Source organism: Lacerta agilis, chromosome 1 (assembly GCF_009819535.1).
Source record: "Lacerta agilis isolate rLacAgi1 chromosome 1, rLacAgi1.pri, whole genome shotgun sequence".
Classification (NCBI taxonomy): domain Eukaryota; kingdom Metazoa; phylum Chordata; class Lepidosauria; order Squamata; family Lacertidae; genus Lacerta; species Lacerta agilis.
In genome coordinates this window covers 60,653,478-60,677,001 of record NC_046312.1, presented here as the reverse complement: position 1 = coordinate 60,677,001, position 23,524 = coordinate 60,653,478, and the positions used below count along the sequence as shown (strand labels likewise).

The window sequence follows — 23,524 nt, the reverse complement described above, 5'->3', positions numbered from 1 at the left end:
GGCATTATGCATCTCTTGCGTGCTGAGAAAATTTAAAAATAGAATTCTCCTAAAGTCAGTGTGGACTTTTGCCTGCTGACACTGGGAAGAAGGGATGACAGAGAAGGAGTGAAGCGCCATCCACTCCTTCCTCTAAAATAGGATAAATGCTAAGATGCTTTTCAGTCAGCTTTAATATAAGCTCATCCATATTAGCTCTTGCTAAGCACATAAGGGGAGCAGCTCTTTTTGTGTAGCACAATGCATTGGACTTTAAGGAACCATTCTGTAATAACATACTCATATTTTATCTGATTATTTTTTTATTGCTCACAATGGCTACTGCCTTCAAAATGAAGAATTCACGTGTTGTTGTGAAAATTGACGGCTAACCCTCTTTTAGGAATAAAGTCCTTGATCCTTTTTCCAGATATGAAGTCCTTGATCCTTGAGAAGCAGTCACTACAGACCACATCCACGCTACTAGATTAATACTGGTTTCATAACAGCTTACTATCAAGTCTTCCATAACCAATCCTGGAAATGGTACTTTGCTGAAGGATTGACTGCCTACAACTTAGCCATAGAGAGCTGCCTTATACTCAGTCAAGCCCTTGGTTCATCTAGCTCTATCTTATCCACACAGATGAGCAGTAATTTTGCTGACAAACTCAACAGGATTTCACATAGGAGTGAAAGTGGAGATGCTAGTGGATGAACCTGGCACCTTTTGCATGCAAAAAGGACATGCTTTATCACTGAGCTATAGCCTTTCCTCGGTGTTGTGAATTTCTTAGCACTCTTTTTACTTTATTGTGTGTTTCCATAATTTCTGGAATTATGAGATGGTCTTGCTCACCAAGATGACTTGTACCTGCCACAAGGACTAAAACTGCATAAGAGATGTATAGTAAAGATATTTGTATGGTACTGCTGTAACAATAATTACAAATTAGCATAATGAAACCTATACAATGCAAAGATGGAGCTTTCTTACTGAAATTATTTTCTGCTACCATGATTATGTACAAGTTGTTTTTAGCAGAATATTATATGACAAAGTTCTAATACAGAAAATCGCTTTAAAATTTATGTTTTAACGAGGAAGGCTTAGAGCTGGTAAAAGACACTATAACGACTACCTCATGTTCTTGAACCTGAAGCTACCTTGTTCTTCTATTCATTAGTAATTGAATCTGTTTTCAAATTTTGTTGAGAGACTGGAGACACAGAGCTCAGGCCAGCTTCTGTTTACAGTGAGGAAGAAGTGAAATTATTACTGAAGGTGGCCTTGCAGCTGCGTAGACTTAAAAGTAGTGCCCAGTGAATAGTCGTGCAACTACCCATTTGTAAATTCTAGGTGTATGCTGTTCAGCTGTTTCTACTGAGCAAAGGCGTCAGTTGATAGATAACAGTGTGCATAACCTATTCCCTTTTTTCTGGGTTGTGCTGATTTGCATGTTCATTTGGCTCATGATGAGCTATATTCAGTTTCAGCTGATGCTCCCACAACTTTCAAATGCTTTCCCCCCTCCATCCTTAAAGCTTTTAAAATACATTGACGTTCATACTCTATATATTTTGCAAGGTGTTAAATATTCATATTCTTTTATCTTCAGGCGCTTAGATGCTAACCACATTACTGCTGTCCCAGAAGACAGTTTTGAGGGCCTCGTTCAACTGCGACACCTGTGGCTGGATGATAACAGTTTGACTGAAGTCCCTGTTGTTCCTCTCAGCAATCTTCCATCCCTGCAGGCCTTAACCTTGGCTCTCAACAAAATAACCAGCATCCCTGATTTTGCTTTTACAAATCTCTCAAGCCTCGTTGTCCTGTAAGTATTTGCAGCTTGTTATTTTGCTGAATACCTACATATTCCAAAGTGTAAGTGTTAAATCTACACCTGATTTTGATTTTGTTGTGCTATATTAAAGTACTTTATTGCCATTCATATAGTAGAAAAATGGCTGCTGGAAAACATTAGCATGTATGATTGTGCTCATCTATAGCAGTGGTAGTATATGCACATGTGCTGTACATAGGACTTTGATAGTACAACTCCCTTTTCTTTTTTTCAGTGTGATGGGGCTGTGTCTTTAAACATTGGTCTCCCCATCCCTGCCTTAGTGATCAATACTGACAATTTAGCACATTTATGGTACAGAAATGCATTACGCACATTTCCCAGCTTTTGGGTGCGTGCCTTTGTGAAGCATGCTTGCACCGGGTTGTGCATACAAAAAGGCAACCAAAATTCCACATGCAGAATGTGCGCTACATGAGTTTGCTATTGGGCTCTTTGCCAAGCTTTATTTATTTAGCGTTTTTGAGAGAAAGAATTCCCAGAAGCCCTTTGGTTCAAGCGCCAATGCAAAAGACAAGGAAAGGGAATCTCATTGGCTGTTTATGGTTCATATGATCAATCCGTTTCAGTGACGGGTAGCAAGGAAGCAGACGTGAATGAATTCTTGTAGAACTGTGATGTTTGCGTGGGTTGTGCAGGATCTTGTTCCTTTGTTACAATCTGCTTGACTTCCATGGGTCCCACTACAAGACTGAGATGATTTAAGTGGGAGATAGCACCCTTCCCATTCAAGGAGAAAAGACAAAAATCTGTTCACTTTCTCTACAGTTTCCTGGTAAGAGTAAGGTGTGCACAAAAAACAGAGGTCTTCTATTGTCTTTGTCAGAATCTGAAGGTAACTTCTATCACCCTAGAACTGCATTCTTAAGAGTTGGGAATGCAGGGTGGGGTTCAAAATCATTAGCTTGCCTGTTCTGCTACCTTGCTCAACAACAAAAGGGGGTTTGTGTATTAGCAACCTATCAGCCTGGATGTTCCTTGTGAGTGCAACACATTTTTTGCTATCAAGTAAAGCTATTTTTGGAACCTTAGCTTGTACATAGTGATTCCTGTGGTTAATAGATTGCCCCTTGTGCTTTTTTTTTAGGCATCTCCATAACAATAAAATAAAAACACTGGGACATCATTGTTTTGATGGATTAAACAACCTAGAAACCTTGTAAGTATCCTGCCTTTGGGGCTCTGTAATTGAATAAAGCACATTACAAAAGACTTGATGGCATTGAATCTTGAGATTAAGATTTGTTAAGGTTTTGCTTTATAATTATGATGTTATGGTAATTAGCTGTATTTACGTACCTATACAAATATGCTTAATGCTTTGTTGCACAACACTGAGCTGGTCACATCGCAACTTGCCTTTCTTTCCCAAGGTTTCCAGTGTGGGCAGAACTTTTGTCAGCAGAGCTGGGGGAAATTACCTTTTAAAAAAATTAGTTTTCCAATATTATTCCATTAGTAGCCCCATTATAACAATGCCAATTCATATCCAATTAATACAGTTCTTAATGCAAATTGATTAAATACCAGATTATACATTTTAGTTAAAGTGCCCTCCATGTGCTAAATTTGATGACTTCCTAATTTTTTTCCCCGTGTTCCAAAATCTTATTAATTTCAGTTACGTTCCAGTTCAAATTATAATCCTTTATAGAGCAGCTGCAATTTTGATGATTTCTATTCGTGCTGTTACATTAAGTAATTTATAAAATACAATGTGTCTGTTTTAGATTGCTTTCAAATTGACGGTTATATGTTTTTATAAATGTCTGATTATGAAGAAGCTCTGGGATTTCTCTAGTTCTGGTTTGGGGAAAAATTGTGCCAAAAAAAAACCTGGTTTGTTTTTATTTTTGTTTTACTTTGATGAAATAGATTAATACCAAGCACTGCATAATATTAAAGATGCTGTTCTTTTCAGAGACTTGAATTATAACAACATGGCAGAGTTCCCTGAAGCAGTAAAAGCACTTCCAAGCCTAAAAGAGCTGTGAGTATTATTGTGGCTTCCTTACTTATTTTGTTTTCTCTAACATAAAAACAAAAAACTCCAGGTTTAAAGATGTTGTCTCTCTCACTTCCTGGCAATCTAAAACGGGGAACAGCTTGTTTGGGGATCTTCCAGGTACTTTCCCTGAAAGCTACATGTTTTAATGAAAGCCTCTTTTCTTCTTACTCGTGAAGATAGAATGAAACAATGTGCATGCAGTTTTCTTTGCAGTTAGATGTAAGCCTGGCTTCCAGCATCAGAGGTGTAGGAAGCCTCTTGGGTGCCCGGGGCGGAGTTGCCGCGCAGAGGCACCCCCCAGGGGGTGGGGTGTCACTGCGCATGCGTTGTGACGTCATGACGCATGTGTCAGGACAGACTGTCCATCCCGCCGGCGCTGCTGCTCCAGCGGCGACCCGCCAAGCAAGCGCTGGCTCCTGGGGCTTCCCCGTCTGTGCTGCTTTAAAGCCCCACAAGCCGCCGATTGCGCGGGGCAGCCCCATAGCGGCGCTGGCGGTCAGGCCGCGGGGCGGAGCGGCTTGCTCAGGGCCCGCCGGCGGGGCGGGGCTGGCCCAAGTGTCACCCCCCCCCACGATGCCCGTGTCCAGCATCTTGACCAAGGTTTTGTCTCTAATGAGAGTTTCCATGTGGTGGCAGTCCGCAGGATGCCACCAAGCTTGCGTGGAAGTTGTCCATCATGTGAACTAGCATCTTCACATGGATAGCCTGCAACAGCCACCTCAATTCCTGTGATTGTAGTCACACTTTGCCACTCTTCGTAAGACTTTGACCATTAAAGTGTTATCGTTCTTTCCCTAATTTTTGCTTTTAGGGGATTTCACAGTAATTACATTTCCGTGATCCCTGACAATGCATTTGCAGGAAACCCACTTCTTCGTACTATGTAAGTTTTTTTTTTTTTAAACCCCTACAGTGATTGCATTTTTTTGTTTAATGGATCAAGAAGTGATTATATGAACTGACAATTTGTCTTCTGAAATGTTTTCATTCTAGACATCTGTTTGATAACCCATTATCCTTTGTTGGGAACTCAGCTTTTCAAAACTTGTCAGATTTGCATTCCCTGTAAGTACCCTTGCGCTATAGTATGATTGTAGCCTTTTGTCTGCTCCATTAAAAAGTAACTATAAAAAACTTTTAATTGTATTATTATTATTATTATTATTATCTTATATACTGCCCCTCATCCAAAGACCACAGGGCGGTTTACAACATAAAAACACAAATTATATAACATAACAACAAAGAACAAACAGAAACACCCCCCCCCCCCCATATGGGTGCCTTTCCCCTCAACTGACTGGGGGAGGGGGCTCATAGTGGGCAGCCCCATCAGCTCTTTTTCTGCTCTTGGCGTGTTCCTGTAACTATGTTATCTCTTGGAAGAGAAAAGGCCTGGAGCAAGACTAAAATAAGCACACTTTAAATCATTATAGTAAGTTCCAGTTTTGTTGGTTTGTTTAGTAGTCTTAGGGAGGCTATTACAGGAAAGCTGGTAATGGTTTTGCTTACAGTGCAAAACCAGAAAACAACAACAAGAACACTCCCAAATTTATAATTAACATCAACAGTGCTGATAATATCTGTTACACAAGAATGTTGATGATGAATCAGCAATGGAGTTGCAAGACTAAAGTTGTGCAGTAAAGACCACTGGGGAAAGCACCATCATGTAAGATACAGGGAGAGCATGTTTGCAGCATGGAGAAAGATGTATGATTCTAAAAGATCCATAAGTTCTGCAGTTTAACTGCTACAGTGCATGGCTTAATAGAAGTTTGGCAAATACTTAATCACATAAATTGTTCGGCAGCATCCTGATGTACATATTTTATACAAAAGCCACTGATTTCCCTGGTCAATTATTGCTTTACATAGTTGATATCAAATACTGTAGGCAGGTAGTATTTAGCAAACTCCAGCCAGGAGATTGGAAGAAGCTGCAGACCTAGTGCTAAGACCTTATGGAGCAATGTCAACTCATTATGTATTCTGTACACCAGAACCCTTTCGGTCACTGTTTATGTTCATGACTAATGGTGGAAGTCATTGCTGCTACCTCTGCTAATGTAAGAGAAGAGGAGGTAATTCCTACCTCCCTGCTGCAGCCTCTGTGCTCCACTTCCCTGAAAAACTGTTCCTGGGGGATCCCCAGAACAGCATGGAAGCAGGAAGGAAGGGGAATCTGAGAAAATCCTCTCATCCCTTGTTACATTAGCAGAGACACTTGCTGGATCAAAATCCTTTTTTGCAAGTGGAATTGAAGTATTGGATCCCTTTCCTTAAGCCATGCAATCAATTTATAGCAACTGGGGGAAAAATATATTGTGCGACTCCTGTTCCTGTATGTTACATTATGGCATTCTTCTGCATGGCTTGGTTTAACTGTACTTAACTCTTACATCCACAACTCCATTGCTGCTACACTATTCTGTCTCTTCTGCGAACTGGATTTTATTGGCCATTGGTTATCATCATGATTAATTTAGGGTGATGCCTTTATTGTTGTTTTCCTGTGCTTGCTTGTGAGCACTCTGTTTTCCCCTCTTCCCTTTTCCTTATTGTTCTTTCCCTTGCAAAACCCCATGGAAGTAAATTGGTCATATATTTTGGTATGTTTCCATAAGCTCATCTCTGTGCACACACCCTTTGAAAACATAAGCCTTGGAGATTTGATCAGACAAACCCTTGCAAATCTTTGCTAAACTGAGAAATGCATTTCAATCACAGTGTGCTTTTTGTACTGCCACCTCAGGATAACTCCCAACTTAGCTTAAAAATGGAATTTGGCTTAGATGAGTCTCACAGCTTCACTTAATCGGAGACCTAATGTGTCTTGGTTGTATTACTTGGCAGTGACCATGGCACAAACATGGTCATTCTTTAGAAGTGCTGTGTTCTGTTCGTAGGTTTCTTGTGTATGCTAAATATTTATGAATAAAAGGAAATCTCATCTTTCTCATTTGGGTATTAAATTCTCAGAAAGGATGTCGTAGGGCCTACACCAAAGGAAAAGGTAGAGTTCAGGGCAGAGGTGGGGAACCTTTTGTCACAGAGGCCCACTTTCCCTTGGCAGGGATGGGAGGAATCCTTGGGGTCTGCACACTGCTGGTGGCTGCAGACATAGAATGCTTACACATACCATTCATTTTCTTTCTCACCCTCACACGCACTCTGCATTACTTACTTACCACTTTCTCTTTCTGCTCTCTCACAAATCCATACATGTGAATTTAACATGTACGTCAGTGTCTTGACTGTGAGCAAGGAAGCTGTCTTGGCAGCCAGACCATTGTATCAACGACAGAGCAGCCCATTGGCAAGAGTTCAGATTTTGAACATAATTCTGAGTAGATGACAAACACATTTTTTCAATATTTTGTGTGGGTTGTTTTTAATAATAATAATAATAATAATAATAAGCATTTGTAAACCATTTAATATTTCTAAGCTGTGCTTAGAGATTTTGTACATTGAGATGTGATGCAAATGTCATTAAATCTAGCACGGATAAATATAAGTGGAAATGAGATTAGATTGGTATGAACCTTTAATTAAAACCTCTATTCACATAGCACATACCATTGGCTATGTATGACCTCAGTAGGCCTCTGAATACCAGTTGGTGGGAATCACAAATGGAGAGAGTGCTATTGTACTCACGTCCTACTTTCAGGCTTCCCAGAGGCATCTGAAACGCCACTTTGAGAACAGGATGCTGGACTTGATGGGCTTTTGGCCTGACCCAGCAGGGCTCTTCTTGTGTTCCTTCTATCCACTAAAGGAACAGTGTGTGTCATCATATTTCTTCTTCTCCTTCAGGGTCATTCGTGGCGCCAGCATGGTGCAGTGGTTTCCTAACTTAACAGGAACCACCAATCTGGAAAGCCTGTAAGTATCTTTTATCAAACTCTATTAATGAACAATAACTAATTCTAATTTTAGATTCTCTTTTAAGGGGAACATTTAAAATTAATTTTATTGTTTTGGAGATCGGACTTCCTTATCCATATGTTTATGTCACATGAGCCCATTTCAGGCATACTTCCTCCCATGCTGTTACCATTATGTGCAAGGGAGAGTGGGAATGAATCCATTTGCTTCCTCCCCTCATGTGGGGAGCTTTCCTGTACAGAAACGGTTCCCTCCTGCAGAAGTTCCTTTCCCAGCACATGAAAGACAAATGAAGCCAGGAACATGATGGAGGTGGATGGGGCTAGTGAGTTCATTTTCACTCTCCTCCTCATTGGATGAAGCTTGAAAATCTGAAGAAGGCTAAGCTTTATGTAAGCTTAGGGTATCCAGTTAGTTGGAGAGAAAGTAAAGCATATGTAATTCTTCCTAATGGTGTAGGATATGCACATGGTTAAGCCTAACATCGTTTTTAAAATATTTTTCTGAAAGAGCAAATGAAAAAAATGCTATCACTGTTTCTTTAACTATTGCCCTATTTTTAATCTGTTTCAGTTTTGTTGACTCAACACTGCTAGGGCATTAGTCAAAGGCACATGTATCTTTAAAATGTCCTTTACTGTGTTCAGAAATAAGTGATTGAGTCCTAAATTTCTAGGATAGTTGCATCTTCATTTTAACAATTCTGGCAATTATTATGAATCAAAGTTCATTCACATGCTTCTGTTTTATTAAACAGGACTTTTACAGGCACCAAAATAAGCAGCATCCCCATTGATCTATGCCAAGAACAAAAACTGCTTCGGACGTTGTAAGTAGAAACCTCTTGGTCCTACTTCTTCCTATTAATAAAACCACAAAAGTAGAATATACAATTTACATCAATGTTTGTTAGCACATCCCTTATAAGGAACAGTATGTGCTATAGATTTTATATGAGGGAAATGGAGCACAATAACCCAAAAAGTCAGAATTGAGCATGTCAGTTTAAAACCACGCAGATCAGATATCCCTGCTATGAGTCATTTGTTTCGGTTGCCTTGTTTTCACATCACTCTAAGCCAAACTGGAGCTTACTGGGACCGCATGAATGGGCAGGCTCTTGTAGAGACTTGCTAACTCCCTGGTCTGTGTGCTGCTGCATCTTCTTAGGGATGCAAATGCCCCCTCCTGCTCATCAGTTTGAGCCTCTGTTAAAAAAGGAGGGAGCAATCATCGTTCACTGCTGATCTGCAGACATCAGCTCAGGATAGGTGGCCTGTGCATGTGTATATGGTGTGTGTGAATGCAAGAGTGTGGAGTGGCTAAACCCACTGCTGATACGTAGCTCCTGGAGAGTTGACTAATGGTGACTGCAGCCCTTATGAATTTGCAACTTTAGTTTCAATTGCTTTTGTAAACTTCCTGATCACATTCCACACATCTATACTATCTTTTAAGCTGAAGTTGTTCGAAAAACTGTAGAGAAGGCAGTCCACTTTCTTGGGAAAACAGCTAGTGGGGAAATAGATTGTTATACAAAAGTTGGGAGACGAAGATTGACCATATATTTGTGACCCTGAATTAGAAGCAGTATACCTTCATATAAAATGATAAAAGGAACCTTTTCTTTTTGTTTCCTTTACAAGGGATTTATCTTATAACAACATAAAACAACTTCCAAGTTTTAAAGGTTGCAGTTCCCTGGAAGAAATGTGAGTATAGAGCATACCCAGTCTAATCTGATCCCCCCCCCCCCCGAATCTGTGCCACCAAAAAATGAAACCCTATAGTTTGTCTACAACTGATAGCAAGAGGAGAGTATTTCAAAACAGGCGTTCCTTGTTCTCTCCCTAAGTTAATGTTTTGAGTGGGAAGTGTACAGTGGTGATAGATGTTAAGTCCTCTCATTGCTTCATTGCCTTTTGGTGCATTTCTACTTCTCTTTTGTCATTCTTGCTTCCTCCTCCCTCTCTATTTGCCCCAGTGGCTTCTAGACCTTGGCCTTTATTCAGTTTTCAGCTTGTGTCTGGGTGGTGTGTGTGTGTGTGTGTGTTTTAAGCAACTGTTAAGGCCCCTTCGTCTTGTGTTTCTTGCTACATTTACTGATGTTGTGGTATCGTAAGAATTGGGGGGAACCTTGTAGGACATGTTACAGGTGGGTAGCCGTGTTGGTCTTCCATAGTCAAAACAAAATTGAAAATTCTTTCTAGTAGCACCTTAGACATATTATAGGACATATTATATAAATGCCATACTTGATGCACAAAATCCAGAGCTCAATGATCCCCAACAAATGTCCACGCTCTGCTTGAAGATCTCCAGTAACAGAGAGCCCACCACCCCTCTCTGTAAAATTGTTCCCATTGTCAAACTACTCTTACCACCAAATCTGTCCTCTTGAAACTTAAGCAGTTGGATGTAGTCCTACCCTCTGCAGAAGCCATGAATAATTGTTTACCCTTAAAAAAAACCCAACCTCACAGAACTTGTATTGTATTGTTACCTGTCTTCATTGATTTCCTCTGAACCCATTCAATTTGTCTACATACTTCTTCAAGTCTGCTGCTCTGAGCAGGAGACAGTACTCCAGTCGAGGTCTAACTAGTGTGGTTTTGCAATAAGCTCCAAGTCCACTTCATGCTATTACTGTGTTGCTAAATCAGACTTTCGCCTCGTAGCTTGCTTTATGCTCTCTTCCTTGAACTCCTTCTGTTTCTATCTTCCCCTCCTGCCTTTCTTTCGGTCTTCCACAGTGTCTTTCACTTAATCATTCATTAATAATTTGAGGTTAATAAGTTAAAAGTGGGGGTTGTTCCTGTCAGGATAGAATTCAGTGCCACAACTGTGCTGCCTTTTGGTGAAAATCCTCCTCTGTGTAACTAATTTCCATATTTCAGATCTTTGCAGCATAATCAAATTGAAGAAATCAAAGAAGATATATTCCAGGGGCTGACTTCTCTACGTACCCTGTGAGTCTATTCTCTTTACAAATGCTTTTATTTTAAGTCAAATGTTGGAAACTAACAGTTGTGTTCAATGTCAGTAGTCAACGTACAGTTAACCACAGCAAGGCAATCATTTGTAAAATAGCTCTCAGCCCAACCAATCCAGCACTCCTCAAAATGTTTCATTTTATTTTATCCCTCCTGTCCCAATGCTTAATTTAGGCATCTCCCACACATACACACTCCTTTCTCCTCCAATTTAAAACCACATCCACAAATTAGTAAAGCCAGATGGTTTGCTGAAATGTCACCATAGACAGGAGGCAGCCTTCAGATGGGTTTTATCCACTTGTAGTTCTGAGCTCACGTAAATGCCATGGTTTATTTCCACTTAAAAATAAATTAGAATGAGATCAGTATTTCATCCGTTATAGTGTAAGCGACTTTGAATGCATGTTGCACATGTGGCAGTTACATACCAAAACAAACTTTATAAAATTTGTGTTAATTGTTGCATGGGTATGTTGTTTTAAATTCACCCTAGAAAATTGGGGGAGAAGGAGGCTGCAGTATTGATGGCAGGACAGTGGCCAGGAAGTGGGTGCTGTAGGACTTGCAAAGATCACTGGGGTGAGAGCTTACAAGGTTTTGATGAGAGAACACAGAAGTGGATCACTGTTTGGGAACAATAGATGCCGTATTGCCAGGGCCGTCTCATCCATAGGGGCTGGTGGCGCGGCGCACCAGGGCGCCGGGCCCCCCAGTGGTGCCCCTGCGAGCCCGCCGGCATACTGGGCTCCCCCTCCCCTCCCCAACCCGCCCCCACCCCCACGGGTGGGCGGGCGGGCACTTGCGCGCCGGCGGGCGGGCGGGCTGCAAGCCAGCCGCCCTCGCCTCCCGGAGCCCCAGCTGGAGCGCTGGCGCGGCGCGGGGCTTTGCGCGCCCTTCCAGCACTCCAGCTGGGGCTCCGGGAGGCGAGGGCGGCCGCTCCAGCCATCTCGATCCGCCAATGCCGCCAACGCGCCCTCGCCAGCTGCGCTATGAAGCACCTCCTGTTCGGGCACGCCGTGCGGCTCCCGGCTTCTTTCCCCGGCTGGCAGGTTGCAGGCCCGATCCCGGCGGCTCCTGCCTCTCGTGGGTCCTCCTCCTTTCGCAACCTCGTGGAGAGCTTCTCCTCACTGCCGGAGCCAGGGCCGTGTCTGCTGGGCCCAGCCCAGGCGCCGCTGAAGGGCTCCCAGCGCGCTGAAGGTGCGCCGCCACCACTAGCACCACGCCGCGTCTGCTTGCCGGGCTTTGTCCGGGACTTGCAGGCAGCCGCTGCGTCCGCAGCCCTTCTCCGCCCAGCTCGGGGTGGGAGGACCAGCGGCGGCTTGCCGACAGCCTCCCCGGGTCCGCAGCCTGGCCCTGCTCGGCAGAGCGCGAGTTCGGCATTCCCGCCCGCAGCGCCGCGTCCTCCAGCTTCCCGCTGTGCCTGGCCCTGCCCAGCGGAGCGCGAGGGGCGCCGGAGGGATCTTCGCACCAGGGCACCAGATAGGCTTAAGACGGCCCTGCGTATTGCAGTGGATCTGCCCCATTCATTACACAGAATAACAAACCCAAAACAATAAACAAGCAATATTAATCTTAAAACAATAAGGTAATCACAGTATTAGGCAGCAAAATGAATTGCAAAGGGCCCTCTCCTACATCTTCACATAAAGCATAGATCCTGAAAGTGGGAGGGGAGCCTCTGTGACAGATCTTAATCCAATAGGTCATGCCAAACTGGGAGGGGGAGCTAATATCTCAGAAGACAGAATCAGGATTCAAGGTGACCTTAACTGATTGGAAAACTGGGCCCAAAGTAACAAAATGAATTTCAGTACAGAATGTAAGGCTATTCCTTGTCAGGGTCAAGGATTTGTCCCAGGTAAGAAAGTTAATGGCATGGAGTCATCTGAAATCAAATTTAGGTAGCTGGTGCTGGCGCCTGGAGAAAAGAGAGCAAGTAGAGCTTTATAGTGCCATACTGGAAGGCCGTGGTCCACCAAGCCTTGTTTCTCAGTTTTCCAGTGAATAAAATGCCCTTAAGAGAACTGTGTCAAGAAAATTGGTCATTATGACATTGTAAAATACAGTTAAGTTGCAAGTTATTTATGTTTGTTAGAAATTTAGTACGACCTGAAACACAAAGTAATCACTGAAGTGCAAACAATAGCCATTTAGGCATGTCAGCATAAATCACTAACACAATAGCACCTCTTTAAATTGCAGAGATCTCAGCAGAAATTTGATCCACCGAGTTGACAAGGAAGCATTTACTATGCTGGGTGCTATTACCAACCTGTAAGTAGACCATTTTTTTAGAACAGTGCAAGTTTCTAATGCTGAAGCAGTACCATTTCTCCTTCTCGAAAATCTCCACTTTCCATTTTCCATAATGCCTTGGCTTAAACCCTCATTCAGCTGGCATCCTGAAAGAGCAAAAAGTACCATGTCCCTGCCTCATACAAGAAAACCAGCTACTCACATCACAGCTTGATGTGTGTTGGTGTAAAAAGAATGCCACCCAGCCTGTGAAACTTAGAGTAATTTTGGTCTTCTCTCTCTTCTTGACCCCCTTTGTATGCAGCTCCCATATTCGCAAAAAACAAACAAACCCAAAACAGTAAGTGAGTCATTTCCAGGGAACTTCCAAAATCATTCAATATCTTGATTTTGCATATGGAACAACCAAGCAGAATATGATTTTCAGTGGATAGTTTTATACAAATATTAGTATGCACTCACATTTTAGCCACCTAGAGAAATGAAGAGCATTTCTGTGTCTGTTGTTTTGCGTAAGACCAGAAGGAGAGCCCTGCTGGATCAGACTAAAAGGTCCAACTAGTCCTGAATCCTCTTTCCTAATGTTGCTCACCAGATGCCTCTGGGAAGCTGACAAGCTGAGCATGAAGGCAGTAGCCCTTCCCTGTTGCTGCTTTCTCCCATCAGCTGGTTTTCAGGGCCACAAAGTTGTTGAAACAAGAAGTTGTACATACTATCTTGAATAATAGCCACTGACGGACCTTTCCATGAATTTGTCTTATCTCCATTTCAAGCAATTGAAGCTGGTGGCCATCACAACATCTTCTGGCAGCAAATTCCATAAATTATTTGCTATGAGAAATACTTCATTTTGTCTGGAGGGAGTCTCAGGATGATATTCTTCAATGGGTGACCCAAGTTTCAGTATGATGAGAAGGGAGAAAAATGTCTGCCTCCACATCATGCTTAATTTACTTCTGTCGTGCCCCTGCCCTTATGCTGCTACTCCTAGTCTTTGTTTTCTGTTTAGTGACTACTGCATCTAGACAAATACCTGCTTTGGGCAGCTGTACTTTGCTAGGCTGGCAACTTGGCTTGGCCTACAACAGCCATGTCCTTTTGAAATAGCCGCATAGGGAAGATAAAAGATATTTAAAAGCCAGCTTCCAGATTCGTCTGAAGATGATGGTGGCTGGGTCAACTTCTGTTGACATTTGGAAAATCTATAAAATGGTGTGGCAAAGGGAAGAGCATTGTATATGGAAGGAGGACACCCAGCTTCAATTCCCTGTTCAGACGTGAAGCTTACTGGGTGACCTTGGGCAGATGGATCTCCATTTTTATCTAACCTTTCCTCCAAGGACCTCAAGGTGCTGTACTTTTCTCCTCCTCAGTCTATCTTCACAAAAACCCATGAAGGCTAGGCTAGACTTAGGAGACTGTAGGATTTTGAACCCTAGTCTCCCAGATCATAGTCCAACACTCTAAGCACTATACCACATTGCCTCTGCCCCTCTCATCATATCTCAGTTGAACTTGCTTCTCAGGATTGTTATGGGCTATCATTACTTACGATATCCTAAGGTTATTTTTGGAGGAAGGGAATATTGATTGTACAATACTGCTTAGAGATCCAGTAGCAAAGTGTTCCACTCATCCAGTGAGCAAAATTGCTAGATATCTCTTTAATTTTAGATTTGTATATTCAAGTATTTAAAATATATGTGGTCTATTTTCCCCTCACACTTGGTTTTTCTGTCATCCTTTTAGAGATTTAAGTTTCAATGCATTGACTTCATTTCCAACTAGAGGCCTGGCTGGGTTAAACCAGCTTAAACTTGTAGGCAATACAGAACTGAAAGAAGCTTTGGTGGCAAAGGACTTTGTAAAACTCAGGTAAGTGAGTAACTGGGTCAATACACTCTGGATTAATATTACCGCCCCAAAATAAAGTCAATCCAGCTGGCAATTGCTCTTGCATTTCTCATTAATAGGACTGTGCAGTAAACCAAATAAATTTAACTTCCACGTGGAAAACTATGGCTTAAATATGATGACTAAATCCAGTGCTCACCTGGAGCAAAGATCTTTGTCCAATCTGCCATTATAGGAAGCTCTACTGTAAGCTACAGTGGAACAAATCTACACTGGGCCTTTCATCAAAACAAATTGCCCATCATTGCTTTACAGAAGAAAATACTGTTTTTTAAAAATCTCTTCAGCTGCTCTTTATTCCTTTACACCCTTTTTGATGCCTCTGTGTTCGTTTGTTTTTTAAAAACACTTTTTGTTCTAGTATTTTAGAAGAAGGGCTGGCTGTAAATATTGAACATTGACATTTGCACACCATAGATTTGTGGATGTAAGCACAATTATTGGATGTGGTGAGGTTACATTATATTTGTCAAATAAAGGTAGTAGTTTCAAAGTCCATTGTTTCTGCTCTGTGTACTATGGCGAGCGGCCTGTGTACTAGCCTACTATACATGAAGATAATCAGAATAAATAAATTAAAAAATTGTCCAGTAGCACCTTAGAGACCAACTAAGTTTGTTATGGGTATAAGCTTTCGTGTGCATGCACACACGTCTGTAATCAGAATTGATATTGCTCTTAGTTCTTTCTTGACTGAGGTTAGGTTGGTAGAGATGACGAGCAGAATTCTTGGTAGTTATACCCTCCTTTTAGAAGTCCCTTATCAGAGAAGTCTACCAGGCTTGGTTTTGCCACATCTTCTGAAAATTACTGAATGCTAGCAGGCATTCTGAGAGTAAAGCACCTGCTTTTAATCTGATCTAGTATCTCCCCAGCACCCCATCAATAGCAGTTTTATAGTTTTTATGGTGGTGTAGCTTTAGTGGCAATATTTTTAATACTTTAATTAGTTTGTATTTTTATTTGGCATTAACTTTATAGTTGCAAGTAACTTTTAAAAATATGTCAGGACCCTTCATCTAGATACATGAATCTTTCTGGCACATCCTTAAGTTGGATGAGAGACAGGGGCAATGCAGGAAATCCAGATAGGCAAGCCAGAAGGATTTCATATAAACAAAATTAACAATGAGGATGACAGGCATGTGCTTAGTGCTGTGTTTGCCTGGGAATTCACTTGCGCAACAGTGTTGCTCTCCAGGCAGCTTGATGAATGTTCATTTCAGCATGCACAGGTAATAACACGATCGGTCGTAACATCTTGCTTGCCTTAAGATGACAACATTTTAACATAATGTTGGACTACAACCAGAGAAACTTCTTAGATCAGAGCTCATATAGAAAATGAATTCTATAGCACTATAGCTGGAACTTTCATAATCTCTCCCTCTCTAATATAAAACGTATTCTTCAGGAAATCTTATAATTAGCTTTAATCTGAAGCTCGTCTTCCTTAGAAGGTATTTTGAAAAGGAAAGCAGTCTCCAGCTCTGAGATATGTTGTTGTTTTAGAAAGAAAAAAAGAAAAACAAATGTCAATTAAGAATTCCTGCTTGTATTTTCAGATCTCTTTCTGTTCCATATGCGTACCAATGCTGTGCTTTCTGGGGCTGTGACTCTTATTTAAATGCTAACACAGAAGATCCCAGTCACAAAGATTCAGTTGCACATGAGCGAGGTGAGTCCTCTGATATAGTAATAGTGTGTGAAAATGGTTCAAATTTTAGTGGGATTTAATGTTGCTAAGAGGAATGTGTAGTATTTCGGTTTCCACAATTCCCACAGAGAGCTTTCAACCTGCTCCAGTCTTCAAGGCTGGTGGGGATCAGCATGGTTTATCGAATCATCACATCTTGCCTGCCACGATTTGGGTGTGTATGAGTGTGATACTTCCTTCGTCCACTCCCAGCACCAAAGCATGAACACAAAACTGCTCAGTCATGCCATGATCTTCTGTGCTTCAAACTATGGGGAAGCATCCATTACATAACTTAATGAGATTTTGGAGTGCCATCTAACAGGATTTTGCAGGATTTCTCCCCACCCTCAAGTAGACTTGTTTAAGATATTTTAATTTAATATGAAGCAAAAGTGTCAATTACAGGAATGTATTTTTAAGAGTCTAAAAACCATCCAGTGGTTTCCTATTCTAGTATTTCTCTAGGCCTAATCATCTGCCTCTTTAATCAAGGTGCACCAGAAGCAGATTACTTAAGCAGCGATAAGAATGAAGAACTTGGCCAGACAATAATTCACTGTACCCCCACAACAGGTAACTGGACTGTTCCCTACCTTAAATTTATCATCTGAATGTTTGCATTAAAGGTAGACAGAATTCACCAGTCTGGTAAACAGTCTACTAATTGTGGTGAAATAATTCAGAAAAGATCTCCCTCCTCTTGTGTTGTGCGCTGCTGTGTTATTATTTATTGTTTTGTGGTTTTATCTTATGATTTTAGTGCCAATTATGCTTGTTTAAATTGAGGCACTTTTGTAGCCCACCCTAGGACCTTTGGGTGAAGGGCAGGCTTATAAGTACAATAAATAACATTGGGGATTTGGAATAACAAATGCACCATGACACTTTTGCAGCGTGTTGGAGAAGGCTATTATTGAAAGCTGTTTTCTAAGCTTACTATTCCTTAAACATGTCTGCATCACTCAGCTCTATTCCCTTTGTCAAAACAAAATAAAAAATAAAAAAATTCCTTCCAGTAGCACCTTAGAGACCAACTAAGGTGCTACTGGAAGGTATGTTCCAGTAGCACCTTAGTGCTACTGTATGTATGTTCTTGGTGTGAGCTTTCGTGTGCATGCACTAAGAACAAACTTAGTTGGTCTCTAAGGTGCTACTGGAAGGAATTTTGTTTTGTTTTGTTTTGTTTTGTTTTGTTTTGACTATGGCAGACCAACACGGCTACCTACCTGTAACTTTATCCCTTTTGTTTTCTACCTATTGGCATCTGTGTCCTGATTGGTATAGTGTCCTGATCAAGGGAAGAAATATTCTGCCTTGGTCAGACCACACCTAGAGTACTGTGACCAGTTGTGGGCACCACAATTTAAGGAGGATATTGATAAGCTGGAATGTGTGCAATGGAGAGCAACCAAAGATGACTAGGGGTCTGGAAACCAGGCCTTATGAGGAAAAGTTGAGGGAACTGGGTATGTTTAACCTGGGTAAGAGGAGACTGAGAGGAGGTATGATCACCATCTTCAAATATCTAAAGGGCTGTCACATGGAGGGTGGAGCCAAGCTTGTTTTCTCCTGCTCTGGAGGGTAGGACTCAAACTAATGGATTCAAGTTACAAGAAAAGAGATTCCGACTAAATACCAGGATAGACCTTTTGGCAGTATGAGCTGTTTGACAGTGGAACAGACTCCCATGAGATGTAGTGGACTGTTCCTTGGAGGTGTTTAAGCAGAGTTGGATGGCCATCTGTCATGGATGGCCTTTAGTTGATATTTCTGCATTGTGGGGGGGTTGGACTAGATGACCCTTGGTGTCCCTTCCAGCTCAACAATTCTATTGATTGTATAATTCCAAGTAATGCCTATCTTACAATAGTGTTCAAATATGTTAGCATGTTATTTCTCACCATATTTTTTCTTTGCTTTTTTTAAGGTGCTTTCAAGCCCTGTGAATACTTACTGGGAAGCTGGATGATCCGTCTTACAGTCTGGTTTATTTTTTTGGTTGCCTTGTTCTTCAACATGCTTGTCATGTTAACTATATTTGCTCCTTGTACTTCACTGCCTTCCTCCAAACTATTCATAGGCTTGATTTCTGTCTCTAACTTATTTATGGGGGTCTACACTGGCATATTAACTTTCCTGGATGCAGTTTCTTGGGGTAGGTTTGCTGAATTTGGTATCTGGTGGGAGACTGGCAGTGGTTGTAAAGTTGCTGGGTTTCTGGCCATCTTCTCTTCAGAAAGTGCCATTTTTTTCCTGATGCTAGCAGCCATTGAGCGGAGCTTATCTGCAAAGGAAATAATTAAAAAGGGTAAAAGCAATAATCAGAAACAATTTCGAATTGCTGCTATTTTTGCTTTCCTGTGTGCACTTGTAGCAGGATGCTTACCACTTTTCCATAAGGGAGAGTATTCTGCATCACCTCTCTGCCTGCCCTTTCCCACTGGAGAAACTCCTTCCCTAGGGTTCACCGTTACATTAGTGCTCCTAAACTCATTAGCCTTCTTGCTCATGGCTATTATTTATATCAAACTTTACTGCAACTTGGAAAAGGAAGACCTCTCTGAGAACTCACAGGCTAGCATGATTAAACATGTTGCTTGGCTAATCTTCACCAACTGCATCTTTTTTTGCCCGGTTGCATTTTTCTCCTTCGCTCCGCTCATCACTGCAATTTCTATTAGCCCTGAAATCATGAAGTCTGTCACACTAATATTTTTCCCATTACCTGCTTGTTTGAATCCAGTCTTGTACATCTTCTTCAACCCCAAATTTAAAGAAGATTGGAAATTACTGAGATGGCACATCACCAAGAAAAGTGGGACTGGAACAGTTGCTGTCAATACTCAAGGTGGCTGTGGGGCGCAGGATTTTTACTATGACTGTGGCATGTACACACACCTGCAGGGCAACCTTACCATGTGTGAATGTTGTGAATCACTACTTATATCAAAGCCTGTGCCATGTAAACACTTAATAAAATCCCACAGTTGTCCAGCTCTGACAGTAGTGCCTTGCCAAAGGCCAGATGGCTATTGGTCAGATTGTGGTACCCAGTCTGCTCATTCTGATTACGCTGATGAAGAGGACTCTTTTGTGTCGGACAGTTCAGATCAAGTACAGGCCTGTGGACGTGCCTGTTTCTATCAAAGCAGAGGTTTCCCATTGGTTCGTTATGCCTACAACATCCCAAGGATTAAAGACTGAAAGACTTTACTGCAAAGCATATGATTAAAGAGGAGGAAGTATGATGCTTCAAAGACCATGGCTGTTCTGACCTTTTACCTGGAAGCACTTTTATAACCATCATCTGATGTTAGTTAAAAACAAGGGATGTAGGCAGTGAATGTCTTGAACAATGTATTTTAAATAAGAGCTGTTGCTCTTAATGTAAATAATTGGAAAACCAAAATTTATAATCCCATTGTTTTTTACTCTTTTTTCCAAGCAATTATGTATTACATTCTTAGACTATTTTTCCATGTTGTTATCTAATTGTAACTTACTGCTCCTGTTGTGACGTGAATTCTGCCAACTTTTCTAGTTAAGCACAATACAACAGAAAGCAGTTCACACACACACACACATTTTTAAATGTGATTTTATTATAGCAAGGGAAAAATTGTTGCTAACTTTTGTATAGCATTTCTGACTGAATCTCAGGACATTTTACTGCAGGGCCAAAAGAAGAGAGTACTCTTCCCAAATGCAACTGTGAGACAAATACGGGGAAAAACATGCTATGTTTTCATAATTTAACCTGTAGCTAACTTTGTCTGGAATGAAAACATTTATTTCAGTAAAATACTTTGATCCCCTCTTAATAGAATCTGAACAGTTTGATTGAATAGCCTTTCAGTTCAGATACTGCTTGATAGCCAATGAAAACTTTGGGCTTTTGCATGCTGGACAAACATCAAAATGAGTTTTGCCAAATTTGTGCTTTGTGTTTCAAAGGGCTGGATCCAAACTTCACTGTCCACAAATAGAAAGGCTGCTTGCATACACAGGCAGCTTTTTATCCAAGAGTGCCCCACTGGTAAAGGCAGATTTTGCAGATTTCTCCCCTCCACCTGCAGCCCCCAGTGCCAGCTTCCACACTATTCTGAAGGATCCCCTAACCCTTGGCAATACTGTGGAATGTATTGCAGGGGGATGGGGGGAATTGGCAAAAGTCATCCCCTCCATACACACCTTGCCCCAAATGCTGTCAGGAGCATCCCCTGAGCACAACTCTGTTCAGAGGTTGCTTTTGCCATTGCTCTGACCCTACAACCTCTAGGGTAAATATAGCACTTTGCGGAATAGTCTACATACCTAATTGGGGGTTGCCTAATGCACACCCAGAGCATTTTTTGACATAGAAAACAACAGGATAACCACTATCACCTGAGAGAACCTCAGTTTTGGGACCGTGCCATGTGTCTCGAGAGAGCAAAAAATGTGTGACATGAACAGCCACTGAAAGGTAGAAATGAACATGCTCTTCAGGAAGGGAAATGATGTTAGGGGTGAAATCACAGTACATAGTACTTTGCAATAATAATAAGGTTATTTGGAGTAAAAGATTGGGATGTTCACAAACTTTGAAACAAGGCATGTAAGGAGTCCCACAACGCTAGGAATTTTTGTTTTGATGCTATTTTACAGTAATGTGGAAATGGATTGTCTTGCATTAAAGTGGGGGAGGGGCATGGCAAGTTGAATAATTGCATCTTTAGATGTGAGGCCCTGATTGCTTCATAATTATAAGGAGCGATCCTTGATATATGCCCTTAACCTGAAGTCTGAGCAGCATAATATGAATGCATATCAAACTAAATCTTACATTTTTTGGAAGAAAATGTTAAGTTGATCGCAATTCCACTGCCATACCAGTAATTCTGGCATAATTTTTACTAAATGATTAAAACTACAGTAGATTGCAGTTAGGAAAATTAAACTGTACATAATGTGCATAAAAAGTATTTTCTTTGTATTGTAAATTATTTGATAGAACACATGATGGGAAACGTGGCTTCAGTGCATTTTGTTAATTAAGGCTACCTCCTGAAATATAACAGCTGCCAGTAGCAGAATGTTTAAATTGTGGTTTATATACTTTTTTGCATTGTAAATAAACATTGGTTGTACATTGTTGTTGTAATAAAACCAGAAGCTTTGTATATCGAAATTATTTAGCTTGTACAAAATATGGGATGCTATCAATCTCGTATACTGTAATTTTTGTAAGCCTAAATCATTCATAGTAAAATCAAAGAAAATCAAAAATCAAGAGAGAAGTATCCTAGAGTTTTGTGTGTTTATACTTTACACCTCTTAAATTCAACTTACAGGTTTAAAATTAAAATTCCTGCTGGAAATATTTAATTTATGGTGTGCATGAGTAGTGCTAACTTTATAATATTGCTATTGGTTAAGAAACAAACAAAACTTGCCCACAGATGACAAAATTGACCAGTGTGATAAATATTCACCCTAACCCAGAGTGCTGTCTGTGCTAAGATGCATAGAATTGAAATGTTTGCTTTCCTGGCCATTACTACAAATGGGGTAGTTCTGTATATTTGGTGCATGTAGAACTGCTATCTCTGTTAGAGTGAATGGGGAAACCTGTTTTGTGCAATAGCTCTACATGTGTTGAAATTTCTTCTATCTGCAAGAATTAGTTTCTGGTACAGAAAAGTTGCATTTGAGAATACTGTAATAATGCCAACTGAAATGAGGCTCAGTTGTGTAACAGCCAAATCAATTTTAAGTTTAAATTCTTAGTTTATAATAGGATGTTCTGAATGTTGGAATCTTTTAAAAGGTATTTTATTAAACACACACACATATACACTGAGTATGTTGCTGAAAAGTACTTTTCTGGGATTCATGAGTGACAACTATTTATGCCAGTGATGTTCATGTGAAAAGAAATCAGTTTCTTCATCAATATTTGACAAATTGCATATTTTGGATTATAGGTATTAGACGTTCTGCATTTCAAAGGAAACTCTATAAATTTCACAAAATACAAAGAAACATCTTTATAAATGTGCCTACATTAACAGGCTATAGCATAACACTTGTTTCAAAATAGAGTTCCCTCAACTGTTACTGAAAAATTTGCTTTTAAGTGGCTGTTGTTACACAGAGAAAATGTTAAAATGACATTTTCATATTCTCACATTTTCATAACATTTTAAAAACAAAATTCTCTTGTATACTCTGATCATGAAGGCTTTAGTTGACACTGAAAATAGCTGAGATCACAAGTACTGGTAACTCCTCAAGGACTTTAAATGTTTAAAAATGGTTCATCAGGATCTTGTCATATTCTCTCCTACGTGTGTAGAAAAACTTTTACTGGGATGTAATCACATTGTTGCATAATGGATGGCTAGATGTTCTGTGAATGAAATCCTTAACAACAGACTTCTCAACAGCACTTTAAAATGTTTCTGCTTGTATTGATACACTACAGGTTCCTTCTGCAAACATAAAATCAAATACTGATGGGTTCCCAAATTGGTGACTCCATGCATTACTTATTCCTGAAATGAACATACCTAGATATTGATTTCTATTATAAGTAGAGATTGTGAAGCAGAGGTTGTACTTGGTCCCAAAGCTACTGGTGGGCACTACTGGCATTGCATGATGGCTGCTGATTTCTCAATGCTCACTATAATTTTCTGTACAACTTCATAGCCTCCAACATTCCTCTGATGAAAATAGGGACGTTTATTTATTTACACAACCCATCTGACTGGGTTACCACAGCCACTCTAGGCTTTATGCTGTACTGTATTATATTATCGGTTCTGTAATCCATTGCACCAGTTATGCCCTGAGATAGTGCTGAAAGGAATTCTGAGCCTGTGTTTTTATTTATGGATAAAAAGCAGCATACAAATTTAAATAATAATAG

General features: G+C 40.7%; 1 protein-coding gene across 1 annotated transcript in view; it reads left to right on the top strand.

Annotated features, from left to right (window-relative positions):
• LGR4 (leucine rich repeat containing G protein-coupled receptor 4) overlaps positions 1-21,879 on the top strand; it is an 82,880-nt gene extending 61,001 nt beyond the window's left edge. Inside the window, exons 5-18 of the mRNA XM_033151119.1 lie at positions 1,599-1,814; positions 2,932-3,003; positions 3,766-3,834; positions 4,664-4,735; positions 4,846-4,917; positions 7,675-7,743; positions 8,504-8,575; positions 9,393-9,458; positions 10,644-10,715; positions 12,945-13,016; positions 14,748-14,873; positions 16,478-16,590; positions 17,104-17,184; positions 18,539-21,879. Of these exons, the coding sequence (XP_033007010.1) occupies positions 1,599-1,814; positions 2,932-3,003; positions 3,766-3,834; positions 4,664-4,735; positions 4,846-4,917; positions 7,675-7,743; positions 8,504-8,575; positions 9,393-9,458; positions 10,644-10,715; positions 12,945-13,016; positions 14,748-14,873; positions 16,478-16,590; positions 17,104-17,184; positions 18,539-19,815 (2,449 nt within the window). The 3' untranslated portion in view covers positions 19,816-21,879. The remainder of the gene's footprint in view (positions 1-1,598; positions 1,815-2,931; positions 3,004-3,765; positions 3,835-4,663; positions 4,736-4,845; positions 4,918-7,674; positions 7,744-8,503; positions 8,576-9,392; positions 9,459-10,643; positions 10,716-12,944; positions 13,017-14,747; positions 14,874-16,477; positions 16,591-17,103; positions 17,185-18,538) is intronic.
• The last annotated feature ends 1,645 nt before the right edge of the window (positions 21,880-23,524 follow it).